Source organism: Eleutherodactylus coqui, chromosome 1, assembly GCF_035609145.1.
Source record: "Eleutherodactylus coqui strain aEleCoq1 chromosome 1, aEleCoq1.hap1, whole genome shotgun sequence".
NCBI lineage: Eukaryota > Metazoa > Chordata > Amphibia > Anura > Eleutherodactylidae > Eleutherodactylus > Eleutherodactylus coqui.
Genome location: NC_089837.1, coordinates 138958063 through 138980058, shown reverse-complemented (window position 1 = coordinate 138980058; position 21996 = coordinate 138958063). Strand labels below are relative to the sequence as shown.

At 43.4% G+C, this 21996-nt stretch overlaps 1 protein-coding gene across 14 annotated transcripts in view; it reads left to right on the top strand.

Annotated features, from left to right (window-relative positions):
• Nucleotides 1-21996, top strand: part of TNIK (TRAF2 and NCK interacting kinase) — a 254044-nt gene that overhangs the window by 30153 nt on the left and 201895 nt on the right. For all 14 annotated transcript variants that reach the window (XM_066601124.1, XM_066601158.1, XM_066601133.1 and 11 more), the window contains exon 2: nt 18566-18631. In XM_066601124.1, the coding sequence (XP_066457221.1) occupies nt 18566-18631 (66 nt within the window). The remainder of the gene's footprint in view (nt 1-18565; nt 18632-21996) is intronic.

Below are 21996 nucleotides of genomic sequence, written 5' to 3'. Positions count from 1 at the left end.
CAAAACCCATTTGGCAAACTGTAAATGCCAGACAGATGATGTCAAGATTTTAATAATTTCAATGTATTTGCGTTAAAAGGAGGCGTCCTCACTGCTGACATGTCTGGTTTAGTAAATACTTGCATTCCCCATAAAAGAACAACTCTGATGCTGCTTTTCCTAGAAATCTGACTTGTACAATTCCACTATCATTTTTCCTGGAATTGTACGTATAAATTGTGAACTGGATGATACCATCCCCTTGTCAATATGGTATGTCTCTACACACTGACACTGTCTAATCAGGCCTGGAAGTGCCAAACATGTTAGAAACAGCGGCGTAGCTAAAGGTTCATGGGCCTGGAGCAAACGTTCAGCTTGGATCCCCTCCCATACAACTCTTCATGGTTGCCAGCTGTGCTCCTCTCAGAACTTTTTGATGCATCGCTAGGTCTGTTAGGTAGCCCCTTTTATGCGGCTCTAGCAGTTAGTGGACTTTATAGATTAGGGGCACAAGACCCAAGGTACGCGAGTATGCCCAGACCCACCCACTTTCCATGGCTCAGCTCTAGTATACCTCTAAATAATGCAGTCACCATATATTTGTGAGATACAGCTGCACACAGTGGTTACAGTGTGGTTACTTCCAGTGATCACAGGTGATGTCTCCTCTGATTTGTAGTCCTTCATTTTTCCTTTTCTTCTCTATCCAGGACCAGGCCATCATGAAGACTTCTTCCAGCCATGACTCATCTCTGCCACTTTCCCCAACCTGTCATGACCCTCAGTACCCTTAACTGTGCCTTCCATAGTAATGTCCACTTTTATGCCCTTTTTTCTGTGCCACAGTGTCCCCACACAGTAGTAATTGCCCACCACAAGAAATAATGACTTTTGTGGTGCTTTACAGTAATATTATCCACCTTTGTAGCACATGCAATACCTGTGCTCCCTTTATACCTGTTGTAGTAATAACTGCCTTTTATACACCCCCACAAAGTAATTTTGCTCACTTTGCTCCCTAAAACTAATAAAGATTGTCCTTGTGCTCCCCTATAAGTATGGTGGCTGCCCTTGTATCCCCCTCTGTGCCCTTCTAAGCTGCCTCCTGCATTTCACAGACCCCCATGGCGCTGACCTGCACAGTAGTGCAAACTTTATAATACATGCGACTAACCAGTTTTTCTCCTTGCAAAGCATATTAGCCCGACTGTTCACAGCTCTTGTACTGTGCTGAGAGGAAGACTGGGGATAAGTTGGGCTAATATGCTCTGTTCGGAACGAAGCTGGTTAGACTGCCGCAGCTTTGTCAGTTACAAAGTTTGTTCTCCTTCGCAGGCAGGATGGGGGACCATCAGCTATGGTGATGGGGTCCTTTGGGCCCCCTAATTGAGGGCCTCAATCCAAACTGCAACCACTGCTATTCCTATAGCTATGTGGCACTGTGTTGAGACAGGCCTAGCAACATGAAAAATGGTAATGCCTAGTTGTCAAATTCGTAGTACATTCCAGGGGGGAATAACAGAAGAATCTATATACTGATCTGTATTGACTTAGGAGTTTAACCCCTTGAGTGGCACGCCCGGAAAATTTCTGGGACGAGCTCCACTGCTCACAGCGACATAGCCCGGAAGATTTCCGGGCTATGTATCACTATGGGAGCTGCAGAGCACAATGCCACAAGCTGTAACATTGTGCTCTGCCTGCACAGTCCCACAGAGAACAAAGCAAGGGCTTTGAAAAACCAGCAGAAGATATTGCCGATATGCCGGCAATCTCCTGCTTTGTTTACAGGTTGCCATAGAGACAATCGGCTTGTCAGAAGCAAGCGATGGTCTCTGTGGCAGGGAGAGCTGGTGCTTGGCTGTGAGAGGACAGCTAGGTACCTGCTCTTACAGCAGAGATCAGAGAAAACCTCCGATCTCTGCTGTGTTAACCCTTTACATGCGGCAGTCTATGTGACTGCAGCATGTAAAGGGCTGTCACTGCAGCATGTAAAGGGCTGTCACCATCGGACCCCCGGAATGTGATCAGGGGGTCCTGATGGGTCCCTGTGGAAGTCCCCTAAAGGGACAAAAATAAAAAAAAAAGAAAGTAAAAAAATAATAAAAAAAATAATAAAAACACTTGTCTCCTTTTACTTTGTAAAAAATCAAAAATACAATCACACATGTGGTATCCATGCGTCATAATGACCCAGAGAAGGAAGTTAATACATTATTTAACCCCTTAATGACATGGCCCCTTTTTTTCTTTTTTCCCTATTTCTTTTTTTCCTCCCCCCTGTTTAAAAAATCACAACTTGTCCCACAAAAACAAGCCCTTATATGGCCATGTCAATGGAAAAATGAAAAAGTTATGGCTCTTGAGACGCAACTGCAAAATTAGTTGAAATTCAATGATTAGACCATTTTAAAAAACCTGCCCTGGTGGGCACGACAGGGTGGTAGGAAACCCGCCACTCAAGGGGTTAAACGCTCTAGATTTATGGCACGTTGACAACTTATCTCCTTGAAATTTTATACCTCTGGACAGTATCAAACTACTAACGACCACTTAACCGTTAGTATGTATGTATGTGTGTGCTTCTCATGCTCCACCCCCTGGTGATATCATCGCAGGTCCTACAGGATATAAAAACACAGAGCCTGACCGACAGAAGAACAACACAGTTAGGGCTCTTGGAAGGGGAGGACAAAAATAACAAAATGAGAATAAAACTAAGCCGTTATTATCTTAGACACAACTCCGCAGTCTGACAGAAGACACCGACCTACCACCACTACAGAGATCCGGTGGGCTGAAGGACCTGCAGTGATGTCTATGCTGTGGGAGGAGCCATTCTGGAGTTTGGTAGAAAGTGCTGTATGCTGGATAAGTCGACAAAAACTACCAGGATTTGTAATAAACGTCACCGTCATGTGATCACCTGTGTGGGTGGAATCAGGGATTACATAACCAGGGGTGGATCACTGTATCCTGCAGTCTGCTCTGCTGGTTGTGATTCCTGCTGGATCAGCTAAAGGAATCAGGATGTAGTAGAGCTGTGTGTGTAATGTGTAGGGGATGTAGTAGAGCTGTGTGTGTAATGTGTGGGGGATGTAGCAGAGCTGTGTGTGTGTGTGTGTGTGATGTCTGGAAATCAGGATGGCTGTAGCACAGCTGTGTGGCACTTTGTGCCACCAGAAACACTGGTACTATAATTACTATTTTTTTTACACCAGAAGATAATTAGCCAGCAACGATTTTTAGGTGAGCTGATATGAAGTGACTAGTGAATGAATTCTCGCTTGTCACCTGGTTGGCAGCTATGTTTGCACGGAACAGCTATTGCTTACATTCGTTCTATTGAGCGCCAATTTGAACGACAGTTGTCCCATGTAAAGCCACCCTAAGGCCGGACTTACAGGGCTGTAAGCGTTAAACGCTGCGTGGATTAGGATGTACGAGCAAGTGCAGGTGTAGCTGCAGAATCGGCTTTAACGGTGCTTGTGTATTTGGGCCCTAAGGACCCATTAAGACTGGCATATTTCCAATAGGAGGCACTGCAGAAGTATTGTTCCATCTCCTTTATTTGTATATTACCCAGAGGAGCATGCATGGCCTTATAAGTCTCCTCTCACACTCACCTTCTAGGTGCTCTGCCTAAGGAGAGATGATACTCGTCCCGACCCACGTCACAGGCCTCTCACTAGCCAAACCAGAAACCTACTACACACTGATGAGGGGCAAACACCCAGAAACAGCCTTCCGTGTATGGATTCTGGCTTGGCTTTCAATTCCCAATCAATGTTACAGGGCTTGTATAAAGAGTCTAACGTTGACTTGCAGAAATGCTGCCTTCCAATAGGTGGCGCTGCAGAGGTGTTGTTCCATCTCCCTTATTTTCACAGATTAAATGGGCCAATTGTATGGGCTTTGAAAAAAGAATCGCAGCATGTCCTTTTCTGGTTTGTATCAACAACCAGAATTGGACGTATTGCGCAAATGTTTTTCCGTGTGCTGTCTGATGTAATTTGTTCACGAAATTCTCCATACATGTCCAACTCATACATGTCCATGTAAATGTGGCCCTAGTCTTTATTCACCCCGGGGGGTCCGTGTGCTGCCCACAAAATATGATGCAACAAATATCAGAAAGCATATATAGCTCAGAACATTGTGTGTCCAATTTGTATCCATAGAAATAGACCATAATATGACTGGCTGTGAGTTCTCACACACGGACATGGGCCATGGGTATGTGTGACTAGTCCATTATAGGTATGTTAGCTGTTCGAGGCTGGTCTACTCAAGTCTAAGACCAAAATACAGTCATCTAAATAAGCTCTTGGGCGTCTGCAACTGGACGGTTGTCCATCCACATGCAGACCTCTATCATGTTTATCTGCAGTGCATGTATCTGTTTATTTATTTTTTACATCCTTACATCATCTGCAAAAAAACAAGAAAAAAATTCTGATCCATGAGTTTTCAAATGTATGTTTTGTACTCCTTGGCAGCGCATCTGTGAAATGTGGAAGCATACAGACTGCACCCTTGTGCTATCAGTTGTTTTTGTTTGTTTTTTTGCATTCCCATTGATTTGAATGGGTCTGTCTCATCCAAAGATCGGACAAAAATATTGCATACTATTGTTTTTTGGGTTTTTTTGGATCTGTATGAAAAAGTAGTGGTGTGAATTGACACTTTGACTGCTATGGGTCTGTGGGCTGTCTGAGTCTAGTCTGTTGTAAACTCTAGCATCGCACGGACTAAAATACGGTCATGTGCGTTAACCCCATAAGGACACGGCCTATTTTGGCGTTGAAGACCAAACGATTTTTGGTATTTTTTTTCACCTCCATTTTTCAAAATTCATAACTTTTTTATTTTTCCGTCGACGCGGACGTATAAGGGCTTGTTTTTTGTGTGGCGAGCTGTAGTTTTTATTGGTACCATTTTTGGGTACATAGACTATATATTGCAAAACTTTTATTATTTTTTTTTACGATCGTAGGGAGAATTCTGCCATAGATTTTTTTTTAAAAGCGTTAATCATGCAGCATAAATGACACACTACATTTTTTTCTGCAGGTCAGTATGGTTACAACGATACCAAAATTCGTATATTTTTTTAGGTTTTTCCACTTTTCCACAATTAAAACCCTTTTTTTTGGAAATTTTTATGTTTTTCTAAAATCGCTGCATTCAAATTCCTATAACTTTTTTATTTTTCCATGGCCGGAGCTCTACGAGGGCTTATTTTTTGCGAGACGAGCTGTAGTTTGTATTGGTACTATTTTGGGGTACATACGTTTTTTTTAATCACTTTTATAGCGTTTTTGGGAGGCAAAATGAAATGCCTCAGTCTTTTAGCGTTTTTTTAAAACGCTTTTTGCCGTGCATGCTGAAGGCTTCTGTGTCACTTCACTTCAAAGGCAGGATTGAAGTCTGCTCAGAGCGGCCCAGGTGGTGGGCAATTCCTCGATATGACCATCCAGCTTCTCACATTCCAATAATGCCCCCCCTCTCAAACTCTGCTCACTGGGAAAAATGTGTCGTAGAAGCGTCTAGAGGTCAACAAGCTCTACACAAGCGGAAAACGAGGTCCACTACACACAAGGAGCCTCTGAGAGCCTTTTTATAGGCCAAGAGTTGAACCACTTTAAGGCCTCATGTCCACGGGCAAAAGAAGAATTAAAATCCGCAGCGGATTTTAACTCTTCTCCTGCCCGCGGATCCGCACCCCATAGGGAAGCATTGACCACCCGCGGGTGGTCAATAAAAGTGATTTAAAAAAAAATGGAGCATGAAAAAATCTGGACCATGCTCCATTTTCGTGCAGAATTCGGAATTTACTCACCCGCTCCGGTTCTTCCCTTCACCGCGGCTCCATCTTCTCTCCGTCGTGGCCGGATCTTTTTTCTTCGGGCCGGCGCATGCGCGGAGCACGTCACCAACGTGCCCTGCGCATCCGCCGGGCCGCAGAAAGAAGATCCGTCCGTGACGCAGAGAACATGACGCCGCGGCGAAGGGAAGATCCGGAGCGGGCGAGAGGTAAGTTAATTCTTATTTTCAGCGCTCATGTCCGCGGGGCAGGAGGGACCCGCTACGGATTCTCCATGGAGAATCCGGAGTGGGCCTGATTTTCCCCGTGGACATGAGGCCTTAGGGCCTCAGGTGGCAAGACCGTTCATCTAATCACACCATAACGCTAATCATTTGCATATCTGCCTGAAATGTAACTGCATGCCGAGGTTTGCAGCAAAACGATAACTTCTAGGTGCTGATTTTTTAAAGAGTTTATATAGGTTAAGCCTTTGAGTCCCACTGAAAAGTAAAGGTGAACTAAAAAATGGATATGTAATAGATATATATGCAGCCAATGTCATTTATGTATGTTCCTATAAGAACAGTTACTATGTGCTTTATGTTGGGCTGATCCTTTTCTACAGAATTAATAGCACAGATGGTTACATAACTAACAAAAACATTCTACCCAAATATACTTTATTTGTGTTCCTGCGGTAATTGCAGAGCTGTCCTCATGTCACAGCTGGCATTTAAAGCTCCTGTGAATGTTTCTTGAGCAGAAATTGCTGGAAAGCATTAGGAAATACAAGACACTGGTGGAGGAAGTGGAGAAATGTAATTAGCAATTGGAGGAAGCTGCTAAATATTTCACACTCCCCCCAGCTATTCTGTTTTACATTCCCTCAGTAGCGAAGACCCCTGCCTTCCGTTGTCACGCTGTCTCCACCGCAGAGCAGATTCTTCACGTGTTATAAACAAATGGCTTATTTTACAAATAAGTCTTAATTCTGAAACTTTGGCCTTTTGTCTAAATTAAAGGAGTACTCCAACCAGTCGGTATTTCCCAAACATATTTGCGCTCCCCAAAAGCTTGTGAATGCATACATGCAATTGGCTAAGGAGATAGAGGGGAAGAAGCCAGTGTCCGATACCTCTCACGGTGGATTATCTCCCTTGGAAGAAAAGAACAACATGCCCATCCTATTTTTTCCCCAACATCTGTCGTCAGGAAAGAGTCAAGCAGTCTCTATAAACATTCGATTGTTGGCGAGTACCATTGAAATCGGTGGATGCAGCCACCATTTGTCTGTGTATGACCACCATTAGACTTGTACCGTCACTAGTTACATCTACAGGATGTAGTACAGTAAGTTAAAATTTTCCAACTTAAAGGGGTAGTTTGGGGAGAAAACTTTTTAAGTGAAATCTCCTCGGTGCTGTAAATAAAGTCATACTTGCCTTACCCAATTCCCGAGAGGTCCCATTCTGATAGTGCCAGGTCCTTTGATGCACTCTTCTTCCCCCTCCAGCGATTATGTCCTATCTCAGAGTAATGTGACTGCTGCACCCAATTACTGGCTGATCCTGAGTTATATACAGCCAGTAGTCAACTCTGAGGTGGAACATCCAGTGAAGATGGAAGGAGAGTACTGGGGGGACTGGGAACTGTAAGAATGGGAGCTGCTGGGAATCGGATGACGTGAGTATGACTGGTTTTCATACAACCTAATTTTTTTCCTCCCTAAACTACCCCTTTAACTCGCCACACTCCATCTCTTCAGTTTTGTTTGGGAGGAATTGTGATCCACCATACCGCTTAGTAATCAAGGATTGTTTATATAAGTTGGCCTAAAACTTTTTTTTTTACTGTGAAGTCCTGCTAATATCATTACTACTATTGTTTACTATAATGAGTAAGTGAAGAGGTCATTAGAGCAATACTCTTGGTGCAAGACACTTCCTTTGTTTTGGAAGTTTTGTCCGGAAATTGGAAGTCGCTGTTAACACTTCTCTTCCGTTTTTGCCATACGTGTTTGTAGGGCATCTTTAATGCTATATATTGTGTTAATTATTTTTAGTCATTAGGATTAATACGTTTTGCTCTCGTAAACTCTTATTTATATAATTTAACTGAATACTTTAAGTTACGTGAGGCTTGTGGTAGTGGTAGGTATAATAAGGTGATGTACATTTCTCCAGGAAGTGGGGTTTAATGACATAACTTGGGTTGGTTAGTTACATACATAACATAGTAACATAGTATGTTAGTGGTTAGTTACATACATAACATAGTATGTTAGTAGTTAGTTACATACATAACATAGTATGTTAGTAGTTAGTTACATACATAACATAGTATGTTAGTGGTTAGTTACATACATAACATGGTAACATAATATGTTAGTTAGATGCGTTATACCTTTCTACCAATAATGCCAGTGTGCAAGACAACAGTGTGAGGGCTCTTTCACACGAGCGTATATCGGCCGCCGTTTTCATGCCCAGCCGATGTACGCTACAATCTGATGCATTGGATTCCAGTGCATCAGATCACATGGCCGTATTCCAGCGGTGTAAAAGCGCCCAACCGGGCCACGCAGGGCCGAAAAGATAGTTCTGGAACTATCTTTCTGGCCAGAATACGTCGGCCACTGCATGGGCTTCTATGGGAGCCAATGACAGCAGACGGAGAAGGGAGCAGGGAGGGAGTTTAGCTAAACTCCCTCCCCTCCGGCTGTTTGCAATGGGAGGGGGCAGAGCGGAGCTAAGCTCTACCCTCTCCCATTGCTGGCTGCGGACAAGGGGTGGGAAGGAGCGGGAGCTTAGTTCTGCCCACTCCTATTGTAAACAGCCGGAGGGAAGGAAAGAGGAGTTGAGCCGGTGGGGAGGAGGGAAGAGGAGGCAATGGCATTGCGGCCTTGGTGTACATGCACCAGGGCCTGTGGTGTCTGAACGTGCGCACAAACCTTAGATTTGTGCGATCATTCACACGTATTTATGGCGCCGGCAGGCGCACGTAAAAATGCCTATGGCCATGTGAAAGAGGCCTTAAGGGATAATTAAGCAGCGCCTGATTAGGATATTGGCATATAAGGAGAATAGACTGCTACCTAGATTTTCTTTAGTATTCATGAAAATATACTATGGAGGCAGAGTAATAAAATTATCAGGTTTGGGAAGAAATGCCATGTCACAAATCTAATGGCATAGCTAACCAAAAATTAAATAGCATCTGTGCATATATTAGGTTTTTTGCTGATACTTTATTACTTGGGGCATTCTCAATGTAAAGAATATATGTTTGCAAATGCCCCTCATTAGTTGTGTGTTGTGCAATCAAGGAGTGTTTTTAGCAGTGTGTTGTTTGGTGCAACTCGTCAGAACTCGTACTGTAGAAAGCGGACCATCGCCTCGTTACCCAAAATCACCTCGGAAGTGTTACTTAAAACATGCGCAAGCAAGTGGAAAGGAGACATTCTTAGCAAAGCTGCTCTATTTTTACCTCTGACAGAAGCGGTGCTCAGCAGCATAATTTATGACGGAGAGGAAAGCTTTATAAGTTATTAATTCTGGCTATATAGACATAAAGTGTAGAGCTCACTTACTGCAGTGCCTTTTGTAAACTTCAGCCAGAGAGATCCAGGCCAGTGGAGTTTCATAATGACACAGCATGCTGAGTTAACACATTAGGAATCCTTTCTTTCCATGCAAGACAAGTTCTTGGGCACAACTGGCTTTTAGTTCTTTCCATCATTAATGTGCATAAGAAGCTGCACAGATAGTGAATGCAAAATACATAAAAATGTCCTATAACTTTACTGGGAATTGTTCGTCATCAGAAAATGACGTGTTTTATACTAAATAATAATCTTTATACAGTTCTTACCCTTCGGCCAGCTCTCTTAACAGTCGGCCACAGCAGGATTCGGTGGTCAGCTGCTCTTCCTTGCCCAGGGCTGTGCTGGGTGCATATATTTATAGTACACAACACTTCTGCTCGATTCAACCCAAACAACCAATTGGTATTAGTGTATCTTGACGCCACCGTTAGCTAGGGGTTTGACAGGGTGAACACCCCTGTCACACCCCCAGCTCCCGATTGGGTCAAGACTGGAAGGTGCTAGCACGACAGTGTGCATTGATGTGTGCCAGCCGTGCACCCAGAGGCTTTCTGGTCTAGTTAGGCATACAATATGGCAGTAACATGGCAGCATTAACATGTAATAATATATGCCTAAGAAGACCATGCATACTCACCCTAAGGCAGCACCGCTGGCACATATCGATGCACAGGCTGCATCCATTTCTGTTACCGAAAGAGACTCCCCGGCTCTGGGGGGGCGCCAGCTCAGCGCTGTGTCCAGGCAGCCGGCTCTGAACGTTGTGTCGGGCGCCTGACGTCCGCTCCCCGGTCACCGATCACAATGGTAACGCAGGCCGCGCCTATGCTCTAATGGCTGGGAGAGGCGGCCCCCTGACGCTGGAGCCCTGTCTCCCAGCAGCCTCCTTTCAGCTCTGTGGCGGCCGACCCTGCAGCCTCTCTGCTCCCCCGCTCACCGCTGCCAGTCGGCTCCCCCGCTCACCACTACCATTCCATCCTGCATTTACCGCTGCCACCTCGGATTCTGCAGTGGTCTTGCAGGACCTACAGACCTACCGCATGTGCAGCCAATCAGGTACAGGGGGCGTCATCCCCCTGTCAATCTAGATTACACCAGGAGTTCCTGGTGGCATCAAGATACACTAATACCCAACCAATCACTGTGAATCAGCTAACCCAAACAGCCAATCACTGTGAATCTGCTAACCCAAACAACAAATCACTGTGAATCTGCCAATCCAAACAACCAATCAGGTTGTGAATTGAACAGAAGTGTTGTGGAATATAAATATATGCGTCCTGGGTCTTGTGTCCACCTGACTAGCACAGAACCTGGAGCTCTAGGGAAGAGCAGCTGATTACCGAGTCTATGTGTGCCGAGAACAAAGAGTTGACCGAAGGGTAAGGGCTAATGCCTACGGCTGGATTTCTGCCGCGTTTCCCGTTGCAGAATTTTGCAGCTATTAGGTTCTTTTGAACCTAATAGCTTTTCTCCCAGCCAGTGCTGACACACGGAATTTTACCGTAGATTTCCGCAGCGGGAAATAAGGCACGGCATGTTCTATTTTCCGCAGACTTACACCGCGGGAGGTCTCCATTAATATAGTATTAATGGAGACCGCGAAAAAAACTGCGTTTTTCCGCAATCACTATCGGGTGCGTTTTGTTTACCAATGGCCGTGGGCATGAGGCCTAAGAGCTGCCACCTATGAAAAGAAACAAAACAGGACTGCAGTGGGAAGGGGTTAATAACTATAACTCGTCCCACAAAAACAGAAGCCTTCCTATGACTCAAAAGTAAAAGGTTAAGGTTCTTAGAAGGCGTGAATGAATAAACTGGCTATGATGTCACGTGGTCAAAATGAAAATAAATTATATGGCCAGTTTCATATGAGCGTATTATGGCAACATTTCATAATACACTAGTGTGAAACTGGCCCAAAACACATTAAATAGTCCATATCCTTTCAGCTAGCCTGGGGAAGTTCTACCCAGTTCTACTTAGTGTTTTTCTTGTTATGATGGTGAGAGGGGGGTAGGTGGCAATCAAAAAAAAAAAATTTGCATCGGTCACCATATAACCTAAGACCAGCATGACTATACTTGCCACTTGAGCGCTCAGAATAACTACGAAACTGGAAGTCAACTTTGAGATGTGCTTTGCAGTCAGAATGCTGTGAGGTTGAAGGACATTTGTACTGCAGAAGATTAGAGAGGCAAGATAACAGACAAAAGCTGGGGAAGAGGGTATGAACTTGCATAAAGGTCCCTTTCCATAGGCTCAATATCTGGTTTAAACTTACTGGCTGATTGTGAAATGAAAAAAGAATTGACATGCTGCGTCTTTGTTTTCAGCGCCACATGTCCGTTTCAACGTGGCTTGGCCGCAATATTCTGCTCTCTTAGAGGGCCACTCCAGCAAAAACACTCTCTGCCCCCCTCAACGGACTGCCTGTCAGACTCTAGGGGTCTCCTCTATGCATAGCAGCTACCACTCTGCAGTGCAGCCCCCTTAGCAGCCACCATCTTGATCTTGAAATATTTTGGTTTCACTTTCACGTCTATCCCATGATGCCTCAGCACAGCTATATCATTTCTTTCTGCAGGGGATGGGGGACAGTTTAATTATCATTTAGATCCTATAGTCTTCTAAATAAGCTACACACAATATGTATAAAGTCAGGAGGGTGAGCTGTGATCTCCTCTATCATAGCTGCATGACAGGAGCTGTGTGATCATCATCAGTGACCCTTTAAGAATAAAATGTGGCCAACAAAAGGGGTAGCTAGTTTAGAAACCACATCTTCATATATCCTATTAGGGATTTTTGAGTTAATAGAGGGAGTTTTCTGTTCGGGATCCTCATCTATTGGCCATAGTGCAGATTACTTGCAAGGAGTCTTTCTTATCCTGTATTACGCAGAAGACCCATTTATTTGAATGGGCACTGTGTGTTCCTTAAAAAGGTTTTCCAAGTTAAAAACATAATAAAATGGCCCATGCTCACTCATCCTGGGTCCCTGTATCTCTAGAGTCGCCTAGTTTCTATATTTTCTATTAACTAAAATGAAGAATGTCTGCATATGTGACCATTTCCTAGACATTTATGACATATCTAATTGTAGATTACATTTTTTTCCTGAAATTTATAAAAAATAAAGAGCCACTATGGTGATTTCTTAAAATCCATCCCTTTTGCAGCTACCCCCCCAGTATATATAAGTTGACTACTGCTATCTCTGTTAGTCTTTTATGTCTGAAACTCTAGGCCTCTTTTTTTCCCCTCAGTCGTGTAATCTCATTTCTGACCGGCACAGATCTAGTTGGGGTTATGGATTCATTTTCTAGTCAGATTCTCTGTCTGTGTTATGCTATTACATGGATCTGCCTAGAGGGGGCACAGAATCTCCGATCTTAGTTACTGATGATTACCACACAGCTGCTGTCACACTGTTATAAGAGAGGAGATCACATCTCATCCTCCTGACTGTATACTTATTTAAATAGGTCCCCCAGCAGGAAAAATGATATAATCTTAGCTAATGCTAAGATGATGCATCATGGGATAGATGTGAAAGTGAAGCCAAAATCATTCAGCATCCACCGTAGAAGGTGGCTCATAAGGGGGGCTGCACTGCATGGAAGTGGCTGCAATACACAGAGGAGACCTCCGGAATGTTACAGGCAGTCAGATGAGGGGGGCAGGGATGGAAAAAATGTGTTTACGCCAGAGTGGCCCTTTTTATATGGAAACGGGGACATGACTATCACCTCAAGTACCGCTGTTTAGGACAATGATGTTACAGGTTTTGTGGGGGATCATTTGTCCGTTATTTCCAGTGACCGACCAGAGAGTGAGAGGCTGATATGTGATTGGTTATCCTAGCGCCTCGTACACCATGGTCTTAAGTGCAAAGTGTAATGTCTTCTGTAGCTCCAAGATCTGCTTTGTGGCTAAGACTAACGTCTTAAGTAACGTGTCTTTCCCGCTGGTGACTGTTCTTCCTTTTGCACGAACTCCCATTACCTCCAATAATTTATTCATTTCATTCCATATGTATGTAAAAGGTCATAAATATTGATAGTTCCTTTTTAAACATTGAAGACGCTTGCTAATGCACCTGTGCATTTCTTGGAAGTCTACAGCAGTGATTACCAAAACTGTCATTTCCTATTTTTTGTCTTCAGGGACAATTTAGAGTTGCTTAGGTAACTCAGGAATAGCAGTGCTGTAGAATGTGTGCACTTTGTTTTCTGCATGATTTCTTCCCTGTAAATGAGCAGCTAAATGCACCCAGAGTTTAGAAAAATAACTAGTCACGCTGTCAGGCTCATCCTCCATACTGTCATGGGGGACTGATTACAGCAAGAATTTCCACTATCAAGCAAATGTAATGCGTCTAGAGTGCCACCTACAAAGGGACGATTATCACACTAAGTCCATTCAAACCAATGTGTGTGATAATCGGCGCGTCTAAATGCACAGCCATCATGCGCTAGTCGTTTGCAGTTTGCTGGTCGCTCACTTTCCACCAGCATGAAAATCATCGCTGGATCGCTGACTTCTCGCTGCGTGTAAACGCTCCCTGCTCTGAGCAAGAAGCTGGTGGTGATAGGCTTGTCTAAACGCTCTACGTGAACACTAACAACCTAGCGGTGTCGTCACCCACTCGTGCAGTCGTTTAGATGACTGTCATCAAGTCTTAATGGGAGATAAGGCAAAGCCAGAGTCTTCTCCGGTAGGAAAAGATGACCATGTAAGACACAGTTTGGGGGTATTTGCACCTCATCAGTGTGCAGCAGGTTAAAGGGGCAGATTGGGTGAGAAGACTATGATGTTGGGCATTAGTGCCTTTGAGAGTGACTCTGACTACAAGGCCACTTTCACATGGGCATATTTTGGTCAGTATTTTGCTTAAGTATTTCCTTCCACCACCAGGAGTTGAACCTACAGTATAGAGACAGAAACTCAATATTTGCCTATTAGAAAATAATAGCAATAAAGGCAGAAATGCAAAAAATAAGTCATGCTGTGTTTTTAAACAATGGTTGTGGAAAATACAGCCATGTGAATAGATACATAGATTTATATTATCTCGGTATTACTGTCCCGAAAACATAGTCCATACTAGGAGCTAAAATACGCTCATCTGAGGCTGGCCTAAAGATGAGATTGTCCTTTGAGTTTTCTTTAGTACTTTTTGAACGCTTGTCAATGAAGACATCCTCTGGATCAGCAATAAACTGGATTAGAAAAGTCCATGTAAAAGTTTGATTAAATATCTTTGTTAATAGAACAGAATAGAAGCTATGAGGTTGCCAAATGAAGACCAATGACTTCAAGTTTAGTAGACTCTAGTGAAGATTCCTTGCTGAAGCCATCACTGCTTAATGAATTGCTCCCAGTAGACCACAAGCTGCGGTAAGGACCATTTTTAGATGAATAATGGGATTTTCAAAGAATGAAAAATCCTGGCTAATTGAGATGAGATTCATTAGAAGGTCCTCATACATGGAAATTACTTCTAGGCCTCACCGTGGAGCGGTCTTTTTCCAAGCCTCTTAGAAATAAAATGACTGATAATTAAACCATGTTTCTAGGTATGTTCAGCAAAGCTATAATGAAAGGAAATATGAGCTGTCTTATTTTGCATAATATGAAAACTTTTTGAGCTGATTTGTATTTTTGAGTAGTGAGATATGGTCTAAAATCGACCATTTTTGCTTGTCATGTGTTTTATTTCGAGCAGATTTCAGAATTTCAAACTTTACATTGGTGTAACTTCCTCTACCACAGAAAACATTGTGAAATATATACAGTTTGCTTCAGAGATAGTTACTCCACCTTGGGAAAACTGAACAAAATATAGAAAATCTACTTTTACGTAAAAGTGCAGAGTCGATAAAAAGCTCAACCATCCCTAGCAAAGAAGCCTCTAAATCTAGGCCACACTCAAGCCCCATATCTCTTCCTATAAGTGCTGTTAGTTGACAATACAAGCCTTGGTCTATTAGAAATATTGCCCTTTCTTTATATTCTATTACGGGGAGCTGTCGTCTGCCGTTTCTGCACATGTTGAAGAGTTTGGATTCTTTTTTTTTTTTTCAAGAAATTTTGTAACTTGTACCGCATAAAAGACCACAACATAATCCCCGTCTCGGAGGCAGAAAGCACGTCCAGTCGCCCTTTTCCTCTCCTGTGTTATTTCCCTGCTTGGACTTGGACCATTTTCTCAAAATCTCTTTACTTGGCTATTTGCAGTGCCTGTTATTTGACTATTGGGGCTGTGTGTGAGGGGTAATGAAGCACTTCTGACACTTAGAATCTCTCCTGGCCATGACCGGATTATTTTTGTTTCTTGGACTGGTTTCACACAAGTGTACTGCGAGCACGGAGATCCGTAGCATGCTGTTTGATTCATTAGACCGGCGGACGGGCATTGCTTTGCAGCCATATTATGTATGCTAAAGTGTACCTAAGTTCTAGTGTAAAACGGACTTTATTGAAACTTGCCTCAATTTCTCTTCATTGTCTTTATTCCCTTTATGTGTTCTGCCAATTCTTAGACGGAATATGTGCCTCAATTATCAAAGCAGGTTCAGATGGCGTGTTGCCCTTTGGCCCATCCATGATACACAATGGGATTTATTTACGAATACTATCTGAAAGTTAGACAGTGCAAACTTAGACTAGACAGTCTTAAAATGTGCCAGATTTATCACAGTAGCTTTGCTGAATGATTAATTTGTCAAATTTTTTAAGACTTTAGTCTAAGTTTAGGTCACCTATTAGTTGGAGTAATTTATGCCAAAAATTGTGCCCAAATTTTTGGGGTAAATCTCCAAATTTGCTGCAATTTAGGTCACTCCTCTTTCTTCCGAATGAGTTGGAAAAAATGACAGAAAGTGTCTGAAAACACACAATAAATTTGGTTCACAGCATGCAAGACTGTTTTCTGGTGCAATTTGTGCACTGGGAAACTTGCATTTTTCATTTTAGCTATATTGGAGCATTAGAAAAAATGGTTGTTAAATTGGACATAGTCTGTAAGAAATAGCAAACATACTAACTTATGTCAAAATTTAGTCCTATGAGGTGGCCTATTGTCCATGTTTATGGGGTAGTGGACTGTTCACACGTCTTCAACCATAAACCTAGCATGCATCTATAGTGATATCTGGCATTTTCCCTTCCTTTTTCAAAAACGCCATCATATCCCCACTGCTAAAGAAACCAACTCTTGAGTCGACTGATGCTGCCAACTACCGACCCATCTCAAATCTCCCCTGCATCTCCAAACTACCAGAATGCCTGATTTACTCCCTCCTTATAAGCTATCTATCAGAAAACTCTCTTCTCGACCCCCCACAGTCCGGCATCTGCCCCCTACACTCAACAGAAACGGCCCTTACAAAGGTGTCAAACGATCTCCTAACAGCCAAATTGAGGGACAATTACTCCCTACTGATCCTCCTCGACCTCTCCGCAGCATTTGACACGGTTGACCACAAACGCCTCCTCAGTATGCTTTGCTCCATCGGCCTAAAGGACACTGTTCTCTCCTGGTTCTCTTGCTATCTATCTGACCGCTCCTTCAGTGTCTCCTTTGCTGGGTCTACCTTCCCTCCCCTTCCCCTTGATGTTGGGGTCCCCCAGGGTTCGGTCCTGGCCCTCTCCTTTCTCCATCTACACAGCCTCTATTGGACAAGGCATCAGGAGATTTGGACTCCAATACCACCTCTACGCTGATTTATACCCAGTTGTACATCTCTCATGTTCCCATGACATCTCTCCACCTTTCCTCCAGAAAGCCACCGACTGTCTGTCCGCTGTCTCTAACTGTGTCCTCTCTCTACTTAAAACTGAACCTCTCAAAAGCTGACCTACTGGTGTTTCTGCCCTCTACTAACTGACCTCATCCTGACATCTCCATCTCAGTGTGTGGCACCACCATAACTCCCAGACAGCAAGCCCACTGCCTTGTGGTTATATTCGACTCTGATCTCTTCTTTACCCTCTACATCCAATCTCAGGCCGAACATGTCAGCTGCACCTCAAGAATATTGCAAGAATCCACCCTTTTTTCACTGTGGACACGCTAAAAACACACACTGTTGCCCTCATCCACTCTCAGCTCGATTACTACAACTCTCTGCTGATCAGCCTCCCCTGCTGCAGACTCTAACCCCCCCAATCCATCCTGAATGCTACAGCCAGGCTCATCTTCCTGTCCAGCCGCTACTCGGACACCTCTGCCCTGTGCCAGTCACTGCATCGGCTGCCCGTTAAATACAGAGTTCAATTTAAACTCACTAACTTCATCCATAAAGCTCTCCATAGTACTGCACTGCCCTACATTGCCTCACTGATCTCAATCCATCACCCAACCTCGGCCCTCCGCTCCATTAACGAAATCAGACTGAGTGCACCTTTAATTCGAACCTCTCATTCCCGCCTCTAAGACTTTCCAGAGCAGCATCGGTCCTCTGGAACGCGCTACCCAAAACTATCTGGGCAATCCAAAACTTTGGGTGTGCTCTAAAAACGCACCTCTTTAGGGAGGCATACCACATCTCCTAAACCAAACCCCTCTGTACTCCGCCTGATAACATACTCCCTGTCCTGCTGACTGCAATCCCTGTAAGCCGCTAGCAACCGACCCCCTGCAGTCATACCGATTCAGCCACACATCTTAAGTCTGACCATTGTTTATGTGTATAGCATCCCACACTCTCCACCTCTCCATACTGTGCACATCTCCAGACCCTTTACCTTCTGTATCACCCCATTACTTATAGTATGTAAGCTTGTTGGAGCAGGACCCTCGCCCCTATTGTTTCCATCAACTGATTACTACATGTAACCATGGTTTTTGTACTTTTGTCTTTCTGTATCCCCCTGTTTTTCTAAGCGCTGCGGAATATGTTGGCGCTATATAAATAAAGATTATTATTATATCTTTATTTATCAAGTCCATATGGATAAATATACAATATATAAAGAAACAATCCCCCATGTGACTTTGCAGCCAGATATCTGGGGGGAATGCTCTGGCAGGGATTTTAGAGCACAGCGTATTTGAGTACATCTGTATGGTATGTCAGGGCTTGTTCACTCTTTAGTAACATACTATTTTTAGAGCATGGGTGTCTTAAATGCTTTCTCAACTCTTTTTATTTGTGTTTTAGGATCCTGCAGGAATTTTTGAACTAGTAGAACTGGTTGGAAATGGAACGTACGGACAGGTTTACAAGGTAAGATACCTGTTGCAATACTTTTAAGAAGATCTTAAAAGATACGTGGTGAAAGAATGATGATTGTTTTATGCAGTTTGCATTTTTCTAAAATTATTCTTTCAGATTTATGACAAAAACTATTACAAAAGTTCATCTCCTCTAACATGTCAGAAGGTTTCATCCTTGGAGACCTGTGACCTAGAACCCTCGTCAACCCCTAGCATAAAAGGGCTGTGTTGCCCCTTAGACTTTAGAGATCCTCAGATGTGAGGAGTCATTGGAATGTCCCATTTCACTTTAGTGGGACAGTAATGTGTAGCTTAGTTCTAATCTGTCACTTGACAGTGCTCCGTGTTTCGGGGTATGGCGTTAGTTTGGGCAGTTATATTTAGAGTTTGAGCAGAGAGAATGAGAAGCCAAAGAGAGCCCCTTTGGCCATAAGTTGCTCCCATAGGGCTCACATGAAGTCATTTGCTTGTACTGCATGTATCTATTGGCTCTTGAAAACCCAAATTGGGTGATATTTGGAGGCGGGTACCATTGCACCCAGTGTTTTCCCCCTTTCCAGTTGTTGGATTGTATTGAGATATCAGGTTTGCCTTGCCAAATCAGAGCGATGTTCCTGCTAAATGAAAATATACTTCATAATTTTAGAACTGATCCTATAAAACGTTCTTTTTTCAATTTTAAGCCTGGTGAGCAGTTTACAGAACAAAGTTGTTAACAATACAGCAGAAAAGACTTGCCGTGTTTTATTTACCCAGAACAAAGGAAAATGACATCAGAACACGCTCTCGCACTTTATTTAAAGTCTACACAGATTGCGGTCGGACTACAATAGATTTCCTTATTATTTCAGCATGAGTCTCACAGCAGTCCCTCGTGCTCCATGACTCTGAGGGCTGCTAATAATCCAGTGACACAAGGTATATGTTCTGTATTGTTCTTTCCATTACAACTGGAACATAAATCTTTTTGAAAATGTTTCAAATGGAAATGACCATTTGTTAAAGGTGTTGTCCAAGTTATAATTTTTTTTTAAATGAGTGCTCCCCATGATCAAATATAAAAAAACATTGAATATTCACCTCTCCGAGCTTCGCCGCCACTCTGAGCTCCAGTGCTTGACACTAATGGGCTGCAGCAGCTTGTGATGTCCAGTAGACAGGCTGACTGCAGCCTGTCAACACAGACCTGGTGCTCAGAACAGAGCCATGGCAATGGAGCTACCGGGAGAGGCGAATGTAAGACGTTTTATTATTTTCAGACATTTAATGTTCACGTAAATTATGAATTTAATCTAAAGCCCCATTTGCACACAACGATTATTGCTTGAACGAACGAAAGAAGGAACGCATTAACAATAAAGATGAGCGAACGTGTCCGTTACGGACACATCCGCACCCGGACACCGGCTTTCCCGAACACTGCAGTGTTCGCGCGTAAAGGTCCGGGTGCCGCCGGGGGGCGGGGAGATGCGCGGCGGCGCGGGCGGCAGTAGCGGGGAACAGGGGGGAGCCCTCTCTCTCTCCCTCTCCCCCCCACTCCCCGCCGCACCCCCCCGCGCTGCCACGGCGGCCCCCGAACTTTTTCGCCCGAACACTGAAGTGTTCGCAAAGTTCGGTGTTCGGGCGAAAAAGGGGCGGGGCCGAACGTGTTCGCTCATCTCTAATTAACAACTTTTTTGCATAGCAATGCTGAGCATTTAAGCATACAGATAATCGTGTCGTGTGAAATCCTCTCCATTTCCCTCATTGGCTAAAGTAAACTGTGTATCTTTGTTTCGGTGGGTGGGTGTTTATATGAGGAATCTCTGGCTGGCAGGGTTTTAATTAGTGTGCAGATAGGCCATTGTCTTCTGTGGGAGTCAGTAGACAAGCAGTCATTGTGTTTATGTAAGGCAAACAATCACCCCTCCCCTCAAGTTGTTTAGTCTTTCAAAGACTGAAAGAATGCCATTGAAATGAAGCAAAAAACAAACAAACAACTGTTTTTATGCAGGCTGAAACTCAGCGATAAATGATAAATGAATGAATCTTGCACGATGGCCTTGCATTTACACCTAAAGATTATCGCGCAAATTGGTTTATTTGAATAAATTTTGAGCAATAATCATTGCGTGTAAATGGGCCTTAAGTGTCAGACATTAAAACAGTTCCCAGAATTGGAGGAAACGAGTACAATAAAGTGTTTGAGGATGTAATAGCGTAGTTGTTGTTTTTGCATGGTTATTAGTTGGTGCATGGTTTTATGGACCTAGATAATCTCATAGATGAATTTGGTCATTGCTAATACACTATTGTTTTGTTCATCGTTGATAACCGCATATAACTTGGAGCTTGAAAGAGTTAGATTTTCTTATTAAGGCTATCAATATGCTAGATGTTCTATAGTACGATCTCTACATTTCTTCCAACGTACTGTATATCTCCTCTTCTTTTTACACGGAACGATAATTGTTCAGATTCTTGTTGGATTGCGGGAATCTGATTGATAATCGTCCATCGGCAGTGATTGAACGATGAACAGCAGTTCGTTATTCCGTTTCTGCAGGCATAAAAGTCGAACGACGTTCAGCCTGTGTAAACAGGTAGTCACTCATCTATGCATGACTGCCTGTTTACTGTGAATGGAGGCGAGCTCCCAGAATGATCTCCGTCCCGCTCCGCCTCCATTCAGTGAGCTGAAGCACCCGACAGTCGCCCTGTGTAAGAGGACCTTTACACATTAGCTGGCACAAGACCGGGTTCAAATGTCTAGAGTTTTTTTTTATACTTGTACATCAGCAGTCAGTAAGATAATAGTAACAAGTTCTGATGAGTCACATTTTCACCAAAAAATCTGAGTATAGACAAGGAGTAAAACTAGCTCGGGGTTATTCAAAGTGCAGATCATAACTACTCTGTAACTTCTCACACTGTCTTTTCCATGGCCTGTGAAGTGTTTGCTTTTAGTTAAAGCATAGTGTCATGATCTGGACCAGGGCCGCCGGGTGTTTATTCTCACACAAGGCCTCAATTAGCTCCCTGTATCAGGAACTACCCGCTCTATTACTGACACTGACTGCTCTTTCTTCAATATTTTGTTATATAATTTATTAGCTGATATACCCGGCTGCGCCCGAGTTAATTTGATACAGGTGTTTACTGGTTGTTCGCATGGAAAATTTTATGAAGTCGTGGTTACTGCAGAGGAACCAAGAAATACAATATGTATACACATAGAGGAGCATTAGATTCTCCTCAGACTGCATGTACCGATGTCCCTCTACAGAATGTACCACCCCTCCCACTCTCCTCAAACATCACGTTTGTACGACATCGGGAAATTAGATGAACTCTCTACTTCTTTGACTTGAAGGACACATCTTATCTTCTTACATT